General features: G+C 30.9%; 1 protein-coding gene and 2 pseudogenes across 1 annotated transcript; all 3 read left to right on the forward strand.

The window, feature by feature from the left end:
- Positions 1-7: 7 nt before the first annotated feature.
- LOC114927301 (protein SOSEKI 5-like) lies at positions 8-2,581 on the forward strand (annotated as a pseudogene).
- Positions 2,582-16,165: 13,584 nt separating this feature from the next.
- Positions 16,166-20,337, forward strand: LOC114927295 (protein ALP1-like; annotated as a pseudogene).
- Positions 20,338-22,322: 1,985 nt separating this feature from the next.
- Positions 22,323-22,769, forward strand: LOC114927298 (zinc finger protein ZAT7-like). The gene has a single exon (XM_029296912.2). It carries the CDS (start codon positions 22,323-22,325, stop codon positions 22,767-22,769), a length of 447 nt encoding a protein of 148 aa, XP_029152745.1.
- The last annotated feature ends 1,538 nt before the right edge of the window (positions 22,770-24,307 follow it).

Consider the following 24,307-nt stretch of genomic DNA (forward strand, 5'->3'; position numbering starts at 1 on the left):
GACTCAGACGACGGACGATAGGCGGCGGAGGAGGAGGGCGGCTAGGGAAGAGGAGAAGAGTCAGAAGAAGAAAGGAGTCGAAGACAAAGGAGAAGAAATCACGGAATCGGAGCAGGTCCCGCATGCCACGTGTCATAATCAGAGCATTGAGCTGAGCAGGGACGAGATCTCGCCTCCGCCGTCGGATTCGAGTCCGGAGACGCTTGAGACGCTGATGAAGGCGGATGGACGGCTGGGATTGTGTTCTGCGAAGATTAACAATAATAATGTGACGGCTGAGAATGGTCATAGCGGAAGGATGAGGGCTTCGTCGGTTCTCTTGCAGTTACTATCGTGCGGTGCGGTGTCGTTTAAGGAGTGTGGGGCCGAGTCTGATAAGGATCAAGGGTTTCTCATTGGTTGGGCACTACAAAGCTCGGTTACCCGCGGATCAGGAATAATAATGCTAATCAAGTGGGAAAAGAGGTAGGGACATCGATGGAAATTCCAGATTTTGAACAGGTAACATTGGAAGATAAGGAGTATTTTAGTGGGAGCTTGATTGAGACCAAGAAAGTTGAATTCCCTGCGTTGAAGAGGTCCTCTTCTTACAATGCAGATAGGTATGTTAATTGTTATGCCTTCAAATCTTTTGCCTAAACAAGTTTATCATTAGATTAACGCTCTTTAGTTTGCTATTTAGATAAGTAAGTTTCTCTTTTCTTCCTCTGTTACTTGTAAAAGAATTTTTAATTTGGTTCGCTGATTAAGGTTTTTGTGAAATTGAGATCCGTGCTTACGTGTGCATTGGTTTTGGCAATTTTGGAGACTGTAGCCATTGACATTCATACAGTTTTCAGCTCCATAGGTTCTAGTATAGAAATGAAAATGAGGTTGAAGCTGAGGTTAAGCTTCTTGCACATAGGAAGAGGCATCTTGAGATTGAAGACAGTAGAAAATGTTAGTCGAGTAAAACAAATTAAACAATAAGATTACTAGTATATTATTATATTAGATTAATAAAAGTATCCTGGTCATTGACAAAAGTTGCATATATCTTCTTTATTTAATTTCCCAAGTCAGACTATGGAGCGGTAATATCAATAAAGGTGAATAGGTGATAGAGTAAAAATAATGCAATAGTATTCATCTAAAAATGTATATATTGTCAAGTTTTATTGTTTTATTTTGTCAAACAAGTATTATACTGACAACATCTAATCTTATTTCATTGTTACTTGTTTCATTAAGCACAGAAAAATACATTTTTAACACCTAACTTCTTGTACAAATACTATTTTACCATCACTTTAACTCTGCCTTTTTTTTTTCCCATTCTTAAGAGTAAATAAATTAAACGCCTACCTTTGGATAGACCAAGAGGGGGATAAAGGTGATCACAGTTGGTAGTCCTTTAGATGTCATTTTGAACATAATTCTTACAACTAAACACTAAATGTAACTTTGGAGTTCAAATTTTATCAATCACTGTCAAAACAAGGTAGGATTCCCACTTCCTTTGTCTCCGGAAATGTTGTCCATTCTCCATGTTCCTCATGTAGCCTTGCCTCTTCCCGTCCTAATTATCTTTTGGCTGAAAGCGAAAGTGAATTCAATCCTAAATTCTCAATGTCCTCTAAATAGTAAAGACAAAATAACTCATTTTGGAATGGTGTTGCCTCTTGGAAAGTAACACAGCACATGCAAACGACTATGATTGATGAAATATGCACTGATTGATAATGTATATATTGTGTTTTTATTTTAGAATAATTTTAAGTCGTTTGATTAACTGTTATTTTTGATGATTTTCTTAATTAGTCTGTCATTCTTTCTTTTTTATCTGTTATTATAAAACTTTTGGTACATTCTTATACCTGGGAAACGTTTGTAAATTCATATACATGGTGAAATCTGTTGAAATTTACACAAAGAGAAAACTAGCACGCAGCTAGCTATCATTGGCATGTAGATTGATAGTTGACAGTTGCCTGCATACCTCTGCCTGTCCTGTTTCATCTTGTATGTAGGGTGAATAAATGAGATATGCTTGTAAATTCTAGTTGATTTAATGCAATTATTGATATATATCTGTCTTCCTTGTTTTGGCCCCATTTAATATTGTCAGCTGCAGCATGTGGGGTCAAATTTAAAGCATCCAAAGAGTTATTGGTAACTTTTCAATAAATAAACTTTCCAGTTTGCCACCTATAATTATACAAGTTGTACGAATACACCGAGGAAAAAGAATGAAACTGTGATTGGGAAAATGAATACGCCAAAGATCACATTCAAATATTCAGTAGTTTTGTGTATTTACCGTCATTTTAGTCAATAATGACTTTGTTGTTTAAATTGATTATGTTAGTGAGTGTGAGTTAAATTGCATTATCAATATTGTGGTTCTACTTAGTCATATGTTTGTATGATTTGCTGTCCCTTCTGCAGTGGTTCCCGGTTGCAAATCATGGAGCAAGACGGAGACATGGTGCGAGCAAAGTGCATACCAAGAAAGTCCAAGCTATCACAAGAAAGAAGATGTTTCTTCTCAACACGTAGCAAAAGATTTGAGTACAAAAGCACAAGTGAAAGGAATAAATAATGTACACGAAATGAAATGGAACCAAAAAAATTTGAATGAGAAGTTAGTAGTGACATTGAGAGGAGAAGATAGCTTATTATTAAGAAGGAAAAATTTGAAAGATTAATTATTGAAGACTGTAAAAATGGACAAAGTTAGGATAAGATAATCAATGTAGTGGTATTAATGGCATAGAGCATTGCATTGAATTCGCAAGTCGAAGCAGGAGCACATACATTGAGGGAGAGTTAGATAAGTGATGAAAATGCCGATTTGATTTTGGAATTTGGAATTGGAGGTTTTTGGTGGGGGGCAAAAGTCAGCATTTGTAAGCTGTAACGCTGTCTCTGTTTCCTTTTCCTGGCGTTATGTGGTTTTTGTGCTTTAAATTTGTGAGGGTAGTAAATTTTAATGTTAAAGAATACTTGTAGGCTTGTAACATCGTTCCTTATTTGGTTGACTTTGGAAATGACAACGAGTGGAATGACCCTTTCCTCAGAGGAGATTTACAGCATCTTAGTCTTAGGTTACTATGATAGATCCACTTCAGCTTCACTTATTTTCAGGTACACGTGATGTGAGGGATTGGGAGCATGGGGTTTAAAATAAAGGGGGAAACAAGGTTTATAAATACAAAGAGGCTCCTCCTTTCTAGATGAATGTGTTGAACAAATAAAAATCAAACTTAATGTTATTTGTAAGTATGCTTTGAAATGAGGTATTTGTATCTACTTACTTAAGAATCGCTACAAACATCTGCTATGGATATTCCTCATGTTGAACTTTACATATATGAAATGGAAAGTACCGACAACATTGCAAGAGGAAGGCTCTACTTAAAGTGATAAATGGTTGAACCACGACCTAAAAGTCTTAGAAAGAAATGCAAACTACTTTAAGGCTATTTTGTTGAAGTGAATTGGGGTGTACTAGAAATGACAACCCATTACTTGGAGCGGTCGATGATTGATATCTTGGCATATAAATTAAATAATGTGAATGACCCTTAGCGATGCACATGTAAAACAGGAAAAGGACTCCAACAACCCTTAGGTAGCGTTTGGTGGAGAGACAGAGAACAGAAAGACTGAGACTGAGAGACCGAGACTGAGAGACAGGGATGAAACAAATCTCAGTATTCTGTTTGGTGCAAAATGGGAGACAGGAATTGAAATAAGAATGAAACTCTCAATTTAAATTTGCACAAAGAGTAAAATTGGAATTAATTAATTGAAATGAAAGGGTTTAAGGTATAAAATGTTATTAAAGTTTCAATCTCCATCTCTAAAAAATTTCAAGTCCCTGTGTCCCTACTTTTTGGAGGTACTGGAAATACTGAAATTTTGGGAGACAGAGACAGAAATTTTAGTACCAGGTCTTCCTGAACTTAAACAACAACAATACTGAATCTTCAGTCTCTCGGTTCTCTGTCTCAGTACCTGAAAACAAACGCTACCTTAAGTGATTGAATATTTTTGGGTCAAAACTCAAAATGTATTGGTTTTTTATTGGTGAATAAAAGGGCTAAAGGCCCAAGAGAATAAGCAAATATAAATGGAACTAGCCTAAAAAGGCCTCTTTAGTGAACCCAATATAGAGAGCTTTTTAGGGCCTCATATTATTCCCCTCATCCAGTAAAAAACTATTATAACTTGCCTTAAGGCCTAATTTGAATAAACAAACTTAATTAAGTTACTTTAAAAAAATAATTTAAACAATAAAATAGTTATATGAAAGGAAGTCTATTGTGCACTCAGCTTCCGTATAAAGGAAGGGTTTGTTTGGGAAGTGGGAGCTCTTTCTAATAATTTCTGGGTTTGACTCTTGGTTGCACTCTGGGTTCAGTAGGGAGCGAAAGGCTGAATTTTCTTGATATCTGTGAGGCTGCTTGACCATTGAAAGATGTTACCGTGAGGAGGAGTTTGGCATTGGAGAGGATTTACTCTTTTATTCCTAGGGACTTAAGGGAACATTCTTAGTTAGTATAACCTATTTCGACTTCTGGTCGTGAATTTGGGTTGGAGTTGGGAGGCCACCATCTATTTACTCTTGCTAAAACAAGGATATTTATGGTTATCAGAAGAAGTTGAATTGGGATAGGAATATCACTGGCTTTGGCTTTGGAAGGCGGCGGATCCCTGAAAAGTTGAGGCTCCTAGTGTGGCTTTGCCTTCATGATGTCTGTGTACCAACTCAATATCTGGCGTTTTCGGCGACATCTCTCCTCCTCCTATCCTTATGTACCACGTTGCAATCACTTTCCGGGAGACATTCTTCATTATTTTCGGGGATTGTGAAGTGGTGCGATCAGTTTGGGTTTTCTAGATTTTTCTGATTGTGTTTCTTTGACTCTTCGAGGTGCATGATTGGTTCAAGCATGGCCCTCCTCAATGAAGGTTGTTCCCAAAAATTGCAAGCTATTATATGACAATTGGCAAGATAGAATATGGGTAATTTTCAGGAAGTTTTTGGATCTACTGGGTCAATTGCATACAAGGCTCGCAGTGCATGGTGGCATTTTGAATATACAACTCAGAATCGTGGTGTTGCATCCAGGATTAAAACCTCTGTCTTGGTCTCCGCCAGAACCTGGTACTTGGAAGTTATTGTGATGGAAGTGTGAACTTGGGGATGATTGTGCTGGTTTGGGTGGGTAATTCGCGATAGCTCCAGTCAATGGTATGGGATGCTCAGGAAATTCCTTTGATCTAGTGTCATCAAGATGGAGTTGTGGAGTATGGAAAGGTTTGGCTTGGGTTGGGAGGCGGGTCTTAAGCTTGTTGTCTGTGAGACAATTGCACAGCAGCTTTTGAGCTAGTGACTGTTGGCAAGTTCCACTCTGGCATCTTGAAAAAGAAGTGATACAACTGATCTTGACTTGAGTTAAGAAGGGATTGGATATTCGTTTTGAGCTTATCCCGAGAGAAGCTAATGTCGTGGCAGATCGGTTGGCAAAGATGGATCTGGAGGTAGCGGAACTGATGAGGTTCACCTTTGACACCAGCCACCAGAGGTGGTTTGTCCTCTCTTATTGTTAAGAACCTAATTTTTTTTCTTTTTCTTTTCTGCTCTTTTGTTTTTTCCTCTTAGTTGTTCACCAAAAAAAAATAGCTATATGAAAGTAGTTTATAAATAAGTTATTTTCTATTTGGTTTTTTAGTTCTAAAAGTGCTTATTTTATAGAAATGTGATAAAAAGTAGTAGTATTATAAAAGAAGGCTCAGAATTTGGTAGTCTTAGAACGTTTGGACATTAAATGGTCTCATAACAAAACAATTTTTTTAAATTTTTTTAATAACTGTTAAATAGTCTTTTTAAATTTAATTATAAATTAACCCCATATATTTATTTAATTATAAAAACTATATTTTATAAGATAATATTTATCATAAATCTGTCATGTTTATTAACAATCAAGAACAAAAATAATAACAAATAGATCTTTCAATAAATTTTTTGACTATTCCAATCGATTAAAGATTAATTTGATCCGTCACGTTCGTGAGAAATCATAAAATCGTGTTTCCTTGAAAACAATCGATTGTCATATTAACTAATCGATTGAACAATAAATTAATGTGGATTTTTTATAATTCAATGATTGTTTAGAATTTTCAATCGATTGAATGCTTCAAAACAACCTGAGGTATCGTATTCAATCGATTGGTTGTGATACCAATCGATTGAATCATGAAAACAATATGGATATGCCAAATTCAATGGATTGAAGTGTGCTACCCAATTAATTGAAATGTGTATTAGCAACTTGAGGTCTTACTGTTTAAATCAATTAGTTATGTTACCAATCGATTAAATTTGTATGTGATTTCCAATTCAATCGATTGGATAGGTACTTAGAGTATATTAGAAAAGTAAGTTAATAATTTGGAGAGAAAAATTATTAGTGTAAATTATTTTTTTTAAAAAATTTATTCTTATTGAACTATTTTACTTTATTCCTTCAAACATATCTTAATAAAAATATTTATAATAATAATTTACATCCAATAAGAATATCTTAACGAGGTTACTGAAAAAAATGGTAGAAATTTTTTTATTTAATGAAATTGACAAAGAATTTTTTAATAATAAACCTCTCTTTAAGAGTATATTGAAATTTAAATTTATATACTAATTATCATTATATATTGCATATAAGCATCAAGAGTATATTATTAAAATAGTATGATAATAATTTAAAGAGAAAAATTATTCTTGTACATTTAATTTAAAAAATTACCTTGTTTATTTTTATAATCTTACGATTGAGAGTGAGCAATTTTTTTAAGTGAAGTAGTTACATCATTCTGTCATAGGTTAATGCAAAATTTACAGAACATGAATACGTGATTGAGTATGTAATTTTAGATTATAAAGATAGGGATAAAATAGGAAAAAAATATTGGACACCAAACCCTCTATATTTTCATTATATGTTGTTATAGATAAGTATAGTTTTTAAAATTTTGGGTGTCTAAGTCGCTACTCGCTCCTTCTAGTTCAGTCCTGATTGTTAGCTAATTAATAATAAAAATAATAATATCCATTTACTTTTAGTATTTCTCAATGTCTGTGAATTAATAAAAGATAAAAAAAAATATTTTTTTATTACACAATCAATTTCACGAATAATGTATCGAAACGAATAATTACAAAATTAGATATTCTATTTACTGACATCGATTTTGTAATGAAAACGATGGTTTATTCTCTGAACACTACAATAAAAAACTTGATTGGACCTTTGTTGATTACTGCAACGGTGATTAACGATGAAGAAATGGTAGATATTAAATAGACGGATAAAAAATTAAAAAAAAATAGATATTGAGTACTTGGATGTTTCAAAGAAAAACAATGAAATTTTTAATAATCAAAGAAAATGATACACGATTTCAATGGTGATATTAAATAATTGGTGATGGATTATTCACCAATTTATAATGTTAATATTAAGGAAAAGATAAGATTAGAGTATCTAAATCAAAATAAAACCGCAAAAATTGAAGATAAAATTTTAAAGATAAGATAGATGAATAACAATATAATTTCTAAAAACGACAACAAGATTGAAATAGACATAGTACATATTTCAATCGATTGGGTAGCACACTTCAATCGATTGAATTAGGCAAATCCATATTATTTTGGTGAATTCAATCGATTGAGTAACAAAGCAATCGATTGAATGTGAGACCTCAGGTTATTTTGAAGCATTCAATCGATTGAAAATTCTAAACAATCGATTGAATTGTAAGAAACACACATTATTAGTCATCGTTCAATCGATTGGGTAATATGACCAATCGATTAATTTTTTGCGAAAAACATGCTGCCCAACTATTTTCAATCGATTGGTTTTAAGAAAATACGATTTATGATTCCTCACGAACATGACGGATCAAATTTAATCTTTTAATCGATTGGAATATCCAAAAGATTTATTAGGATCAATGGAAGATCTAATTCGTTATTGTTTTTGTTCTTGATTGTTAATAAATATGATAGATTTATGATAAAATAATTATTTATAAAATAAAAAATGGTTTTATAACTAAATAAAATATATGGGTTAATTTGTAATTAAATTTAAAAAAGGACTATTTAGCAGTTATTTAAAAAACTTAAAAAATATGTTTTGTTATGAGACCATTTAATGGTTCAAACGTTCTGGGGCCACCAAATCTGGTGCCATGAAAGAAATCATTTTTTTAACTTCTCTATAAACTCCTAAATAGGTTCTTAGAAATTGCAATTTGGTTTTAAAAATGGGGACTGCTACACATACAAGTCCTTTTGATTTACAAGTCTTACAAGTCCAATAAAACACACGCATTACACTTAATTAACGCATTACACACTTCCACGTTCAAGAGTAAATAAAACGCACGTTATTCAACAACTTTCTATTTCCACGCGCGCTACTCACCATGCATTATGAACGACTCTTCTTCTTCCTCCATGAAAACAATTTTCTTGCCAAATTTGAAGATAATGGAACTTCAGAAATACACCCAAACCATTACAGCCCAACGATTACAGAAATACACCCCAACGGTTACAGGAATTCACCCAAACGATTATAGAAATACACCCAAAGGATTACAGAAATACACCTAAGGGATTACAAAAATACACCCGAAGGATTTAAGAAATACACCCAAAATTCATTGAAGTACATCTTATACATATTTCAGAACTATTTCTCTTTCTCCTCCTCATCTTCTGCTGCTTCTTCTTCTTCAAAAACGATTTCAGAGTTTGATGCCAAAAAAATGGAAATCGAGAATAACAAAGAAAGAAAACAGATAGAAAAGCACGTAAATGAACAAGAAGAACAGAAAGAGGAAGAAGAACGTGTAACAAGAAGAAGAAGGAGAAAGAGAAAGCAAGAAACGAAAGAAAAGAAGAAGAAGAAAAAGATGAAGAAGAACGTGCAGCAAGAAGAAGAAGAAGAAGGAGAAAGAGAATGCAAGAAACGAAAGAGAAGAAGAAGAAGAGGAAGAGGAAAAAGAAGAAGAACGTAGACTTTGCATCGCATTTTTAGGGTTTATTCGTTAATTAACTTGTAAAGCATACAAGCCCTAATGACTTGTATGTAGAACTTTTCTCTTTAAAAATTGTACAAAACATTAATACTGCTACTTTTCATAAGTTAAAAATTCAAAAATTATTTTTAAAGCTTTCCAAATAGATCCTAAATATAATTTTGTCTCTATAAAATATTTTTTGATCTTTAATTTTTGTTAGGACAAGTGTTGACGTAATAAGTTAAATGATAATGTGACAATTAAATATTTAAAAATTAACTTATTACGTTAGCAGATAATAGAAACAACTATTATTAGCAACTAAAATTATTTTTTTTAAAAAATTTATATTAGACTAAAATCAAAAGAATTTTTTTATAAAATTAAAATAAAAATATTTTGCTATAACTAAAACTTATTTAATCCATGTATTATTATGGCCCTCTTTGTGGAATTTAAGTTAAAACCACTATGTCTTTTCTTTTTCTTTTTTGGATATGATTGGATTTTTCTATTTTTTATTTTAATTAACATTGCAAAATACAATTTTTTCACTATAAACTTTTTAAATAAAACAAGAAAACATGTGGAAATATTTATATAATAAAAATTTACATTTAACAGCATCACTTAAAAAAGGGGGAAATTTATTTCTTTATAAATCAACTATTATTATTGGCTGAATATTGTGGAAACAAACATTAAATTAAATAATTTATCCACAACCAGCTTTATGCACAAACCCCAACAAAGACAATTATAAATTTATTAATTCCTTTTTCTTTTGTTGGCAGGATATATTTATCAACTGTGAAATAAAAATTAAAATAATTAAATAAACCGGAGTAAATGAATTGATATAATTCAACCATATAACAATTCTAAAATTCAGATATCCATGGTCGAAATTGGCTACGAACATTTTTTGTAGTATTATAAGAGAAACACCTTTCATTAATCTTATATATATTCATTGTGCGCCCACACAGTGACGCAGGTATAGACTCAAATTCGTGGTGTGGATTCGAATTTGTTTATTGTGACCGATGATGGATCCTGTGAAAAGTTACAAGAAGAGAAAAAAGAAAAACAAGAAGCATGATGAGAATGGTTCTTCTGCTTCTTGGGGTCCCCTCAAAACAAAGAGGGTCCTCTAGATTGGTGGCATGACTTCTCAAAGAGGATTAATGGTTTGGTTCTCTTTCTTCACTTTTACTGTTTCTTAATTCGAGTCATGTTTTTTTCTTGGTGTTTTCATGTCTGTGTTTGTTTTCATATGTTTGATGTTATAGCTTTTTGGTTTGTTGATGAATCTTGCTGTCATGGGGTGTCTTGTGTTGGTATTTTAACATCTCTAATTTTTACATGATTTCAGTTTTTGCTTGTTTTCTCATTGAATTTCTACTTGTATTGAATCATGCCAATGCATTTTGAGTTTTGATGCATGAGCTATGGATCTCTAATTTGACTCTCGAATTGACTGTTACTCCGATTCATTTGGCTTACCAATCAAGAAATGTTTAGTGACATTGTATAATAACTATGTATTGAAGCCTACACTTGTTATTGTATCATATAGATATAGTAATTATGCGTCGAGCAGCGAAAATCCAAACAGAGAAGGACCTCCTTCTTTAAGTAGTGTCGAGGTTTCTAACCTCGCCATAGGCATAGTGCAACTTTGTAACCTATGTCCCTTTAAGTTGTCCTACAATATGTGAAGGGATTTGTTACTGGCGTCCGGTGGCGGCGGATATCTTGGGAATCCCAAAAGAAAAAAGTAATCCAAAGAGAATTATACTTTCTTCTTCTTGTCCCTGAGAGAAGATAACTGTTCAATGTGAAATGTGATATCAAGTTTTGTGTTTTTGGAATCGTCCAAATGCTTATGCTAAGAAATTACAAGTTATACATGTATATGTGACTGTTACTCCTCAACAAATTACCAATTCATCAAATGTTGATGAGCAAGTATATGAAAATTAAGAACTTTACTGTCATTACTATATTGTTGTGACTTGTGATTGATTATTGTAATTCAAAGTTTCATTTTTTTAGAGAAAATTACCATTTAAGAAAAATATTAATCAACTATGATATGGTTTACTTATGTGTTTCTGGCTGTGTAGCACTTCTCTAGTGTTATGCTCATTACTCAATAGGTTGTGTTTCTGCAAATTCTTATTGCTAAATAAATGGTTCATGTTATTGAGTTCAAGAAGAAAGCGTAGCAATTAACTAGTAAGAGAGTTTATTCATAGTGGCAGAGCAAATTTTAGTTTTATATCCATGCCCTCAACAGTTTGTAAATACTTATTTTTATTTATAATCATAAAAGTTCTAGCTAGGTTTGAATTTCCACCTTTGCATAACAAAAAAAAATTGAAGAATGAAGAAACATTTGATCAATCGTGTAGATTATTATGTAGCTAACAGTAGTTTATGTTCTCTATTTTAAATTTAAAGATATCAAACATTGATTTACGTGATGAAATTTTAAATTTAGTAAATAAGAATTTTTCATCTACCTAATTATATTTGAATAATATTACACAACTAAATTCTTTTGTTAACTAAATCTAATCAAGTTGGTTTAACATAATAAAAATCAATTATAATTAATATTATTTTAAATTCTATTGTTTAATTTGATTGGAGTTGATTCATAAAAAAATTTAGATATATAGCATTACTCAATATATTTATCATTGAGTTTGGTAGTTCATGAAATTTTACCATCTACATAAACTTTTAATGTCCAAAAGCATTCAATTTCTCTCTCTCTTTGTTAATGTGAATAATGGGAATGACCCTTAACGATGCAGATGTAAAACAGGAAAATGTATTGTTTTTTTTTTTGTTTTGGTAAATAAAAGGGCTAAAGGCCCAGAAGAATAAGCAAATTACAAACTGGAAACTAGCCTAAAAAGGCCTCTACAGTGAACCCAAGTCAAGAGCAGCTTTTTAGGGCCTCATATTATTCCCCTCATCCAGTCAAAAACTATTATATTGGCTTAAATATAGTTTCGTCTCTATAAAATGTTTTTTTATCTTTAATTTTTGTTAGGACAAGTGTTGACGTAATAAGTTAAATGATGACGTGACAATTAAATATTCAAAAATTAACTTAATGGAAACAACTATTATTAGCAACTAAAATTAAAATTTTTTAAAATTTTATTAGACTAAATCAAAAATTTTTTTTATAAAAATCAAAATAAAAATATTATGGCCCTCTTTATGGAATTTAAGTTGAAACCACTCTGTCTTTTTCTTTCTTTTTTTTTTTTGAATATGATTGGATTTTTTATTTTTATTCTAATTAACATTGCAAAATACAATTTTTTCACTATAAATTTTTTAAATAAAACAAGAAAGCATGTGGAAATATATATAATAAAAATTTACATTTAACAGCATCACTTTGAAAAGGGGGGAAGTTTATTCCTTTATCAATCAACTATTATTATTATTGGCTGAGTATTGTGGAAACAAACATTAATTAAGTAATTTATCCACAACCAGTTTATGCACAAATCCCAAAGAAAGATAAATTATAAATTGAATTTATTAATTCCTTTTTCTTTTGTTGGCAGGATATATTTATCAATTGATGATGCATTGAAATAAAAATTAAAATAACTAAATAAATCGGAGTAAATGAAGTGATATAATTCAACCATATAACAATTGGTCACAAAAAAAAACCATATAACAATTCAACTCAGAAATACATTGTCGAAATTGACTATGATAATTTTTTGTAGTATCATAAGAGAAACACCTTTCATTAATCTTATATATATATTCATGATACCAGTAAGTTGTGTGATTTGTAGCTATCAATTAATTATTATTGATAATTTTAATAGTATGAGATTTCATCCAAAATAAGAGATCACTCATTTTACTTTTGCAGATTAACTACTAGCCAAATTTCAATAAAACTGTTGGCCTCTAAACTTTTCTTATATTTATTGTGCGTATTTATTATATTAAGTAGTTTAATTAAATATATTAAATTATCTAATAATTTTAATTATTATTTTTAAATAAAAATATCTTCATATAAAAAATTACTTCATCAATTTCACTTAAATTTAGAACTAAAAATTTTAAGAATTCTTTTAAAAACTCTTTTGAACGGTGAAAAATAGCATTTCGGCAATTACGGTTTTTGCTTCTTTAATTTAAAAAGCAGGAGCAATTAGCATTTTCGTCAAATCTATGAAAACAATATGTAATGTTTAACTGTTTGATATAAATTATAATTGTAGATAACAAAAAATTTACTTTTTTCTTTAAAGATGGTTATGTAGCATATTTATCCAACTATAACGAATCACATGTCTATAAGATCACAACCTAAAGTAAATATCTATTAGAAATGACTTTAGGTTTTTTTTTCCTACCAATAATAAACTTATAATATATTGTTTTCTAAATATTTATATGCATTTTACATGACACTTTTGTCAAAAATTGTCTTAAAAAATTTAAAAAAGCTACCTAATTCCAATTGACCGATCATGAATTCATGATCAAGTGAAGTATCCAAAGTGCCCAATAATTAGATATTTTATTCTACCTATGTAAGATTCTCCTCCTTACATGATAGGAATGTCATTATTTCTCGTTGGTAGAACTTTAATAAATTTGAGGCTTTTCTGTCTGCTCATCTGCTGTTTCTGTTCGCATAAATAATAGCGGTAAAGAAGTAAGGTTGAATTAGAAGACAAAAATATTTAGTAATAAAAATAAAATATTATCAAAATTTATTATTTTTTAGTTTTATTTAATATATTTTATAATAAACAAACATTAAATAAAATAAATTTAAATTATTTTAATATATTATTTTTTATCTATCAAACATTACCGAGATATTAGAATATAATGATGGAAACAAATTACAATTTGCAATTGTAGATATGTAGATTAACAAAACTAGAACTAAACTAATTACACTTTTCTATCAAACAAAGTTATATCTATTATAAAAAAATTGTAGAGAACATATGTTTATAGTAAACGGTTAAATTTTTTTAAGAAATTTTTTATATCGAAAATTTTATTTTTAAACATGTTTTTATTATTTTAAAAGTCTTAAAAATTACTTCAGTTAAATAAATTGGCCTTTCCTTAACTCCTTAAATGTAAATAATTTGAAGACACTTGTTTAAGTAGACGAGTGAGCTGACCACTCGACCAAATCAAGTTGGTTGTTTTTCAAAAAATTTTATGTTCAATATTTGATTCTTGATGTATTTTTGTTATTCTAAAAGTATTTCAAATCTTAAAAGCATTTCAAAAGTTAAACATATTGAACAAAATATCCAATCCTCTTTAAAAGAAAAACAACTCTGTTGTGAAATTTTGTTAGTGCACAAAAAGTTCAAATACCTTAAAGTAAATTTATTGCACAACTCTATCACATTTTGAACCTTAATACATGCAAAATTGGGTTGTTAATTGTTATTCTAAGATATGAGAAATGATATTTATACTAATTCTTGCGTGTATTTTTTAATAATTTTTATTTATAATAGATTTTTATTTTTATTAATCATTTTTAATGTTAAAAGTAGAAAGCATATAACAAAAATGTATATATAAATAGTACATATAATATTCTTTGACATCTCTTATTTTTATTCACACAGTCGGTTTGTTATATGTTGCTCAAATTCATTTCATGTGCTGACACACAACACATTATCTTAAACACTTAATAAAAAGAACAAAAACCAACCCATATGTTTTGGTGCTACTTGGAGTTACTACTGCTACATTTTATATAATAAAAAATTAACTATAAGACATAGTAAACATATGATGTTAGTTGTTTTAATTATTTTAATAATTGATTTTAATTATGTATATATTTGCAAATAAAATTAATGATTAAAATTATTAAAATACTTAAAATATTAAATAAAAATAATATATATTTACCAAAATTAATTACTCTCTATATATATTGTTTAATTTATTTTTTATATAAATTTTATATTAATAACTAATTTTAATATATATCTAATAATAATAATTAAATACTAAAACACTTACAATTTTTCTTAAGATATAAACGCCGAATACAATTTAGAGGTAAAAACTAATAGTTAAACTATATTTAATAATTCTGATATTTATACGGTAGTAAAAATTCAAGTGCAGTTAATTTTATGTGAAATTAATTATTAAAAATCATTAAATAAAAATTTAGTCAAATTAATCAAATTATAAAAAATTAATTATGACCGTTGTTGTATTTGTAAAAGTAATAGCTGAAAGTCTACTATCCAAAACTATTATTCTATAATTATAAAACAAATATTTTTAAAATAATACTACTTAATTTATATTTAGAATAAAAATAATATTTTATAAAAATTTATGACAATAAGACAAAACAATACAACGGACTTAACAAAAAATGTTAAGTAGTCAACATTTTTATCTTATTTTTGTCTTATATTTGAATTAATACTAGCTAACTTTTTTATTTTTTATAATAAAAAGGTTAAATGATATGAGTACAATTTTTTATATCTTAAAATATTAAATTGAGAATCACAATAAAAGGTAATAAAATAGATTATAAAAAAATAAATTGTAACTTTTATTTTTAGTTTTTTCACCAAAGCTATCTCTTTGTTGCATGCTTTAAAACTTTGAAGAACGCCTCACTCACAAAAACACCCCATTTAACATTTGACACTGCCCCGAAACTTGTCATTCCTATTCCCACCACCATCTCACAGCTCTTCACTCTCTAAGGTTTGTATTTTCTTACTGTAATTATATTATATATATTTATTTATCTATTATGTCACCATAATAATGATATAATATATGTATGTATGTATGTATCTGTGTGTATATATATATATATATATATATATGTGTGTGTGAATATATTATTCTTTTGGTTTGATTTGTTATTTTACTGTGAATTGCAGCAGGTTTTCCCTCACCCCAAATTCGTGGTGTGGATTGGAATTTGTTTGTTGTGGCTGATGATGGGTCCTGTGAGAGGTTACAAGAAGAGAAAAAGCAAGACAAGAAGCATGATGAGAATGGTTCTTCTGCTTCTGGGTCCCTCAAAACAAGAGGGTCCTCTAGATTGGTGGCATGACTTCTCAAAGAGGATTAATGGTTTGGTTCTCTTTCTTCACTTTTACTGTTTCTTAATTCGAGTCATGTTTTTTTCTTGGTGTTTTCATGTTTGTGTTTGTTTTCATATGTTTGATGTTATGGCTTTTTGGTTTGTTGATGAATCTTGCTGTCATGGGGTATCTTGTGTTGGTATCTTAACATCTCTAATTATTACATGATTTCAGTTTTTTCTTGTTTTCTCATTGAAATTCTACTTGTATTGAATCATGCCAATGCATTTTGAGTTTTGATGCATGAGCTATGGATCCCTAATTTGATTCTCGAGTTGACTGTTATTCCGATCCATTTGGCTTACCAATCAAGAAATGTTTAGTGACATTGTATGATAACTATGTAATGAAGCCTACACTTGTTATTGTATCATATAGATATAGTACATTATGCTCGAGTAAAGAAAATCCAAACAGAGAAGGACCTTCTCCTTCCTTTAAGTAGTGTCGAGGTTTCTAAACTCGCCATAGGCATAGTGCCACTCTGTAACCTATGTTCCTTTAAGTTGCCCTACAATATGTGAAGGGATTTGTTACATCGTCCGGTGGCGGATATCTTGAGAACCCCAAAAGAAAGAAATAATCCAAAGAGAATTATACTTTCTTCTTCTTGCCCCTTGGAGAAGATAACTGTTTAATGTGAAATGTGATATCAAGCTTCGTGTTTCTGGAATTGTCTAAATGCTTATGCTAAGAAATTACAGGCTATATATGTATATGTGACTGTTACTCCTCAACAAATTACCAATTCATCAAATGCTGATGAACAAGTATATGAAAATTTAGAACTTTACTGCCATTACTATATTGTTGTGACTTGTGATTGGTTCTTGTAACTCAAAGATTTGTTTTTCTAGAGGGAAATTACCATTCAAGGAAAATACTAATCAACTATGATATGGTTTGCTTATGTGTTTCTGGCTGTGTAGCACTTCTCTAGTGTTATGCTCATTACTCAATAGGCCGTGTCTCTGCAAATCCCTGTTGCTAAATAAATGGTTCATGTTATTGAGTTCAAAAAGAAAGAGTAGCAATTAACTAGTAAAAGGCATAACTAACCTTGATAGAGGGTTTATTCATAGTGGCAGAGCAAATTTTAGTTTTATATCCATGCCCTCAACAGCTTGTAAATACTTATTTTTATTTATAAATTTCGAGGGGGCAAAGTAATTGACCTTCTTTTTGTTTCAAGTCCAACGGCTCTCATTTTATTGGTTAGTTTCAAGGTGTAGTGCAGTTTCTATGTTTTAATACTATTTTAAACATGTATGGTGAGCATATTCTCAGTTGTTGGTTTTCATGAAATCAATTCCATGCTAACAGGGATGCTGAATACATAATATGCTGTAGAATGAGAACAAATACTCTTGACGTGTTCAAAAGTTTGCTGATAAATTTTACAATTACTCTAATTATTTATCTGTTTCTTTTACATTACTCTTAGATAAATTATATCTGTTTGTCCTTGGTTTTATTTATTTTTGAAATGGTTCATCTCTATGATGTAGATCAGGCTGCAGCTATTTAAGCAAATGCTACCAAGATATAATATACCACATTTTCTGAAACTCTTTAGTACAGCTACTTGATTTTAATTCAATTTCTGCTGCTGAAGGAAGTTACCACCAGCATTGAATCAGGGAAAAATTAGATTTTTGTTTAGTTTATTAAGTAATGTTAGTACCAATTATAACAGACAATTCAGCATCATGTTTCTAGTTCGCATCCTCCTTTAGTTAATCACTTACTAGTGATTGTTTGATTGATTGCTTAAAGTGATAAGTCCGAATAAAGTAACAGATTTTCAATAAACCCATCATGTTCACAAGTAATTTGTTTATTCTCGGCTTTTATAGTCCGTCAAACGGTGGGTTTAGTAGCAGAGATACATTGATCCACAGATGTGTTAATTATTCAACTCAATTTTTCAAAGGTTTTTATGAGTATACTAGGATTGTGTCATAACATTATGCTATAGTTTTTTGCAGATCTGTGTTTTCAGTAAATAATCAATCGAAGATTGTGAGCAAGTGCTTGCATAGGAAGGAACAAGCATAAGCATTTTGCGAAATTTATCTTATAGGAATAGCTTATTGATTTTCCATAATTTTGGGGAAACTAGAAACAACACGTGCTGCTTTTATCTTAAAAACAAAATCAATTGCCATGAATCTTTAGACATTTTTATGTTAGGTTTGTGTTTATTTGGCAACTTACATCTATAATTAGACATATTTCATAATTTACATATATATGAACCTTACTTATTTCATAACAAAGTTTATGGCTCTTGATCTCTGTCAGTAACAGTTAGATCCTTCAAGTGACCCATTTCTTTTAGAGATAGCGAAGGAGAATTGCTTTTCCTTGAACGAATTATAGTTATCGAAAACTCTAGAGTTCTTAACGTGTTGCTTTGCAGGTCTTCAGCAGTCTCCATCAAAGTCTTTGGATAGCTTTCAGGCTGTTTTCAAGATCTCAAGAAACACATTTGAGTACATATGCTCACTTGTTAAGGAAGATATGAAGACAAAATCAGCACATTTTATATTTACAAGTGGCAAGCCAATGTCTTTATATGATCAGGTAGCCGTGGCATTACGAAGGCTGGGATCAGGTGATTCGCTGGTCACAATTGGTGACTCGTTCGGGCTAAACCACTCAACTGTCTCACAAGTCACTTGGCGATTTGTCGAATCCATGGAAGAAAGAGGGCTACACCACTTGCAATGGCCTACCGAATCAGAAATGGTTGCAATCAAATCCAAATTCGAGCAAGTACGTGGCCTTCCCAACTGCTGTGGTGTAATTGATGCTACACACATTACAATGTGTTTGCCTGCCTCAGAACCTTCGAGTAACGTGTGGCTTGATCACGAGAAGAACCACAGCATGGTCTTGCAGGCGATAGTGGATGCTGACATGAGGTTCCGTGACATAGTCACCGGCTGGCCAGGTAAAATGAAGGATTGGTTGGTGTTTGAGAGTTCAAACTTCTGCAAACTTGTGATAAAGGAGACAGGTTGAATGGTAAGACATTACTTGTCTCTGAAGGATGTGAAATAAGGGAATATATTATTGGCGATTTAGGCTATCCTCTACTGCCTTACCTCCTTGTCCCCTATGAAGGAAAAGAGCTCGCCGAGCCAAAGGCGAATTTTAACCGGCAGCATTTCGCGACGCGGATGCTGGGGCAGAGGGCGCTGATGAGGCTAAAGGAGATGTGGAAAATCATTCAAGGATCAATGTGGCGGCCGGACAAACACAGGTTGCCGAGGATCATTCTGGTTTGCTGCTTACTTCACAACATTGTTATCGATATGGAAGACGAGGTGCAGGATGAGCTTTCTTTGGCTCACAATCACGACTCCGGTTACCATCAACTGATATGTGGAGCTTCAGATGCAAAGGGAGCATCACTGAGAGAAAAGCTCTCTCTCTACTTGACTAGAATTCTGCCTCCATGATCATCATACTCTGTTACTTTTTGAAATTCATAGTCTATTCAAGTTGAGGTTTTAGAGCAATCGGATTTAGAGTAAAATGGAAAATCATAGTTACTTGCTTGCGTGCATTTTCATTTTCTGTTTTCATTTTTGTGTTTTCTGTTTTCAAAATTTCGTGAAAGAAAAAGAAAATAGAAGATAAAAACAGAAACAGAATTGTATTGTTTTCACTATTTTTCTTTTTCTCTTTACAAAATTCTAAAAACAGAAAACAGTCAAACTGGAGAAAAAATGAAAATGTGAACGAAACGCAGCTAAATTTTTTCCTTTCATCCTTTTCCCTCTAAAATCTCAGCTTACAAATACACCTCGCTTGTGATATTGATCTTTCTCTTTGATTTCTTTGAGGATCAATGTAGTGGTAAACTCATGTCAACTTAAATTTCTTAGTAGAATTAACAGAGTTGATCATAACTAGGTCAATTGTACTTGGATTTGAGTAATATTTTCACATTACATTCGTGGATACTATTTGAAGAATCATGTGTAAATACTTATGATTTCAGATGCTTTTGTTATGAACCTTACTAGGAAATTTATTACTGAATTTGAGGTTATTGTTGTTGAACTAACTCATTGGATCTTTTTTTTTTTTTTGCGCAAATGTTTCTTGACTGAGAAACTTATGTCTTTTTATTATTATTTAAGATAGATCATGTAATAATTTTATTTTTGGACAATTTGTTGATTAAAAAAAAAAATTGAACATAATAGTGCATAACCTTTAAATTTTCTTGATAGTAGTTAAAAAGATAAATTTCTTGAGTCAAGTTTTTTTGGCATAAGCTGTTCAAGTCACAGAGTATTTTCGCTAAAGGTTTCTATACCAAAGGTTTTTTCTTTACCTATTTTTGGGACTTTAAAGATTTTTCTTTCGAATTCCGCTAGGGAGTCAATGGAATATTTGTACAATGTGTATAATAGGCTATTTATTTGGCCCAATATAAATTAAAAAATGAACATTTAAAATAAAATATTACTAATTTTTTAAATACAATACATCCATACTATCCAAAATAAACATCTGGGTACCAGAAATAATAAACATCTACTGAATCGAATATCCCTAAATCCCCATTGTACACATTATACAAATACTCCATTAGGTAGCTATACTTCCTCTTTTCTTATATATTTAAAGGGAAATCCTAAACGTATTTGTTGGAAAGCTTTCTATAACTTAATTGAGTAATTGACTCATCGTAACTACTTTGACTTAACGAAGCTTCTGCATTGGAACACTTTTCTTGCCTCTGCTGACTTCTTTCTTCGTTTCCTTGCTTTATTCTCACAAATTAAACTTTAGGATTTTCCACTTTTAACTTTTATTTTAAATATTACGAAAATAGATTTTTTTAATTTTTTCTCAATTTTTTATAAAATGTGATCTCTCATTATTTAATATTTTTTCTCATCTATTTTTTTTAGTCTCGCTTAAAAATATATGATAAAAAATTACATTTTTACAAAAATATTGAAAAAAAAAATAAAAAAATCCATTTCCAATACTAACTGTTTACCGTAGTAGTTAAAATATCAACGAGATTTAATAATTTAAAATGTTATTTTTATCTTTTACCTAAATACTTTTAGGGCCTAATTAAGAACTAAATTCTTTCGCCAATAAGAAAAGAGAGCTAAATGTTGTTAAAAAGATTGATTTCTAAGCTTTTTTGATAGACTCATAGTAAGTAATAGAATTTAATTTTATATACTGCTAATATGAATATATATCATTTAATTTATTTTTAATATATATTTTATATTTTAACATATTTCTTTTATAAATAATTGATTTATATATATATATATATATATATATATATATATATATATATATATATATATATATAACAATTGATTCTAAATAATGACATTATAGGATATGATAGATAAATTTCGTCTTGATTCACAATTCACTGTTACAACAACCTTTTTGGGTTTCTTTGGTAGCTAAACTCTTACTTATGTTGTGAACATTTAATTAAAATCTTTTTATCTTAGGACCCACGCGGTGTAACAATCTTCTTAGCTTCTACCTTCCATTTTCCTTTCTACTCATTCATACTCATTCCCATCGTAATTTCCACTCTCACTAATGTTTTTCTCTGGATTCTTCAACATGGACAACCATAAATGACAAAACACAACCCATCTATGTAGTCATATACACACGCTCACGCAATCTTATTCTTAACAACGTCATCTTAATTATATATCTATAATCATTTCTGAAAATAAATTATTATACCCCAAGGTATAATTAATTAATTAAGATCGTAAATTTATTTTTTAATTAATAATTCCTTCGTTACAAAGAAAAAGCAATTAGTCCCATTGTTGTACTTCAACCGCGTTACTTAGTTTCCCACTATCAATCATTGCTTAATTACATACAAGTAATTAAACTAAAACTATAGTCTATAGTCAGTTGCTACTGTCATATATATATTAGAGCTCGGTGCAACCAAAATTCACACATAATTATCACCATAAAACATTACATTCCTCAACCTTATATTATACATGCAATAGTACCCTGTTGGTCTACTTAGACATGGTTAATTGCTTGATGTTACTAACAAAAGTTGGTGAGACCAAAACCAATAACCATCCATTGAAGGGTGGTGGCTTTAAGTGCAAGACATGTCATAGGAGGTTCCTATCTTTTCAAGCACTTGGAGGACACAGAGCGAGTCATAAGAAGCTTAAGCTCATGATGGGTGCAGATCTTTCGTGTCAATTACCGTCAAGTTCTTCGTTATCATCGTGGAACATGATGACGAAGAACAAGATGCACTCGTGTTCTATTTGTGGGCTGGAGTTTGCGGTTGGACAAGCCCTTGGAGGACATATGAGAAAGCATAGAAATGGTGGAATGGTAATTCATGATCATGGTGCCATGACCAAATCTACTAGTGATGGTAGTGTTAAAACTAGAAGGTTTAATTTGTGCTTAGACTTGAACCTCACGCCCTCTGAGAATGATCTCAAGCTTAATTAACCTAAAGACTCCTATGTTGGATTGTTTTATTTGATTATTGGAGTATTTTCTTAATTTGAGGCAACTTCTAGTTGTAGTCTTTCATTTAACTTTTTTGTCTGGAATTTAATTTTTTTTTCTTAAGCATACTAGTTTTTTTTTTATGTGCTGAGAATCTAACCATTAAAAAAAATAAAATTAACGTTGTGCCTGTAAAAAATAAGTTTCTATTGACAAAACTATAGAAACTTTAAAAAATTATTCGAAATTTTTAAATTATCTTTTTTAAATTAACCTAATCTTAATCCCAACTCTAACTTTACCCACCCCCAATAAGTCCAATAATTAAAAGTAGTAACGAAAGAATCCATCAATTCTATAGCTACTACCATAGCTATGAACTCTCCAAATTTATCTTTGTCTCTCTTCTTCATTAACTCATGCTGGAACACAGATTTCAACAACAAGGTCGTAGTGCCAACCATATTTTCTGGTGAGAATGCTACCGCTGTTGTGGCAGAAAAATCTAACGTTTTCGATCTCCGCATTTGTACGCCTCCAATGATAGATGATAATAATTAAGTCCCTATTATTCTTCGGTGCAAGCTTTCGGAGCTTCCACAGGTTTGATCGTAGAGATTATTGAATGAATGTGGTTCGATCGGTGGAGTTTCTGCATTGAATAAATGAGGGACAAGTGTTGAATTTGACGAGGTGCAGGTGATTTTGCTATTGGATTCGGGTACGAACAATGGAATTATAGTGAGAGAGGTTTATTTAATTATTCAAATCACTGGAGAATATTAATATTAAAATGTTGTAGCACTAATGTTGTACAATGTTATTGTTCCTTTGACTTGACCTTGGTTTTACTAACTCTTTAGATAATTGAAGCCCCTTGAAGAAAGAGAAAGAAAGAGAAATACCATAGCTACTAAGTTTGTCGACTATAAGGAGAGAACTTTTTTTTTTTTTTGGTGAGGGGGTTCAAAGACCTCAAACAGAACAAAGAAAACCAATTAGACCAGTCTTTTAAAGAGGAGAACAGTAGCTATATCAGTGACAAGAATGTATGTAATCTTAGCAAGAGCCGAGCCAAAAGTATGCAATCCAAAAAGGAGGTGTTGTCCTTTTTTTGCTAAATGATCAACAGCAAAGTTTGCTTCTCTGGGAATATGACTCCAATATACTTGAGAGATTCGATTGGCATAGAACTTAACCTCTTCAACAAGGGAAGAGCACGGGTGGCCCGTAGGACATCCATGAGAGATAAATTTTAGAACAACAGTCGAATTAGATTCCACGATAACAATAGATTGAGTAAGATTAGAGGCACTTTTAAGAACATGGATTATACCCCAAAGCTCTACATGCATATTTGAGCAACTTTCAAGGTTACAAGAGAAGCCTTTTACGAAGTCTCCAAGATGGTTCCTAACAATTCCACCACACGCAGCATTATTTTTATGCGCAAAAAAAAAAAAAAAGAGCCATCAACATTCAATTTTACAACACATTCACTAGGGAGAGTCCAGCATATTGGACTCATTTTCCTTGTG

Source organism: Arachis hypogaea, unplaced genomic scaffold (genome assembly GCF_003086295.3).
Source record: "Arachis hypogaea cultivar Tifrunner unplaced genomic scaffold, arahy.Tifrunner.gnm2.J5K5 arahy.Tifrunner.gnm2.scaffold_132, whole genome shotgun sequence".
NCBI classification, from domain to species: Eukaryota; Viridiplantae; Streptophyta; class Magnoliopsida; order Fabales; family Fabaceae; genus Arachis; species Arachis hypogaea.

Coding starts and splice junctions, on each gene's coding strand:
- LOC114927298 (XM_029296912.2), top strand. CDS start 22,323: ATGGTTAATTGCTTGATGTTACTAACAAAAGTTGGTGAGACCAAAACC.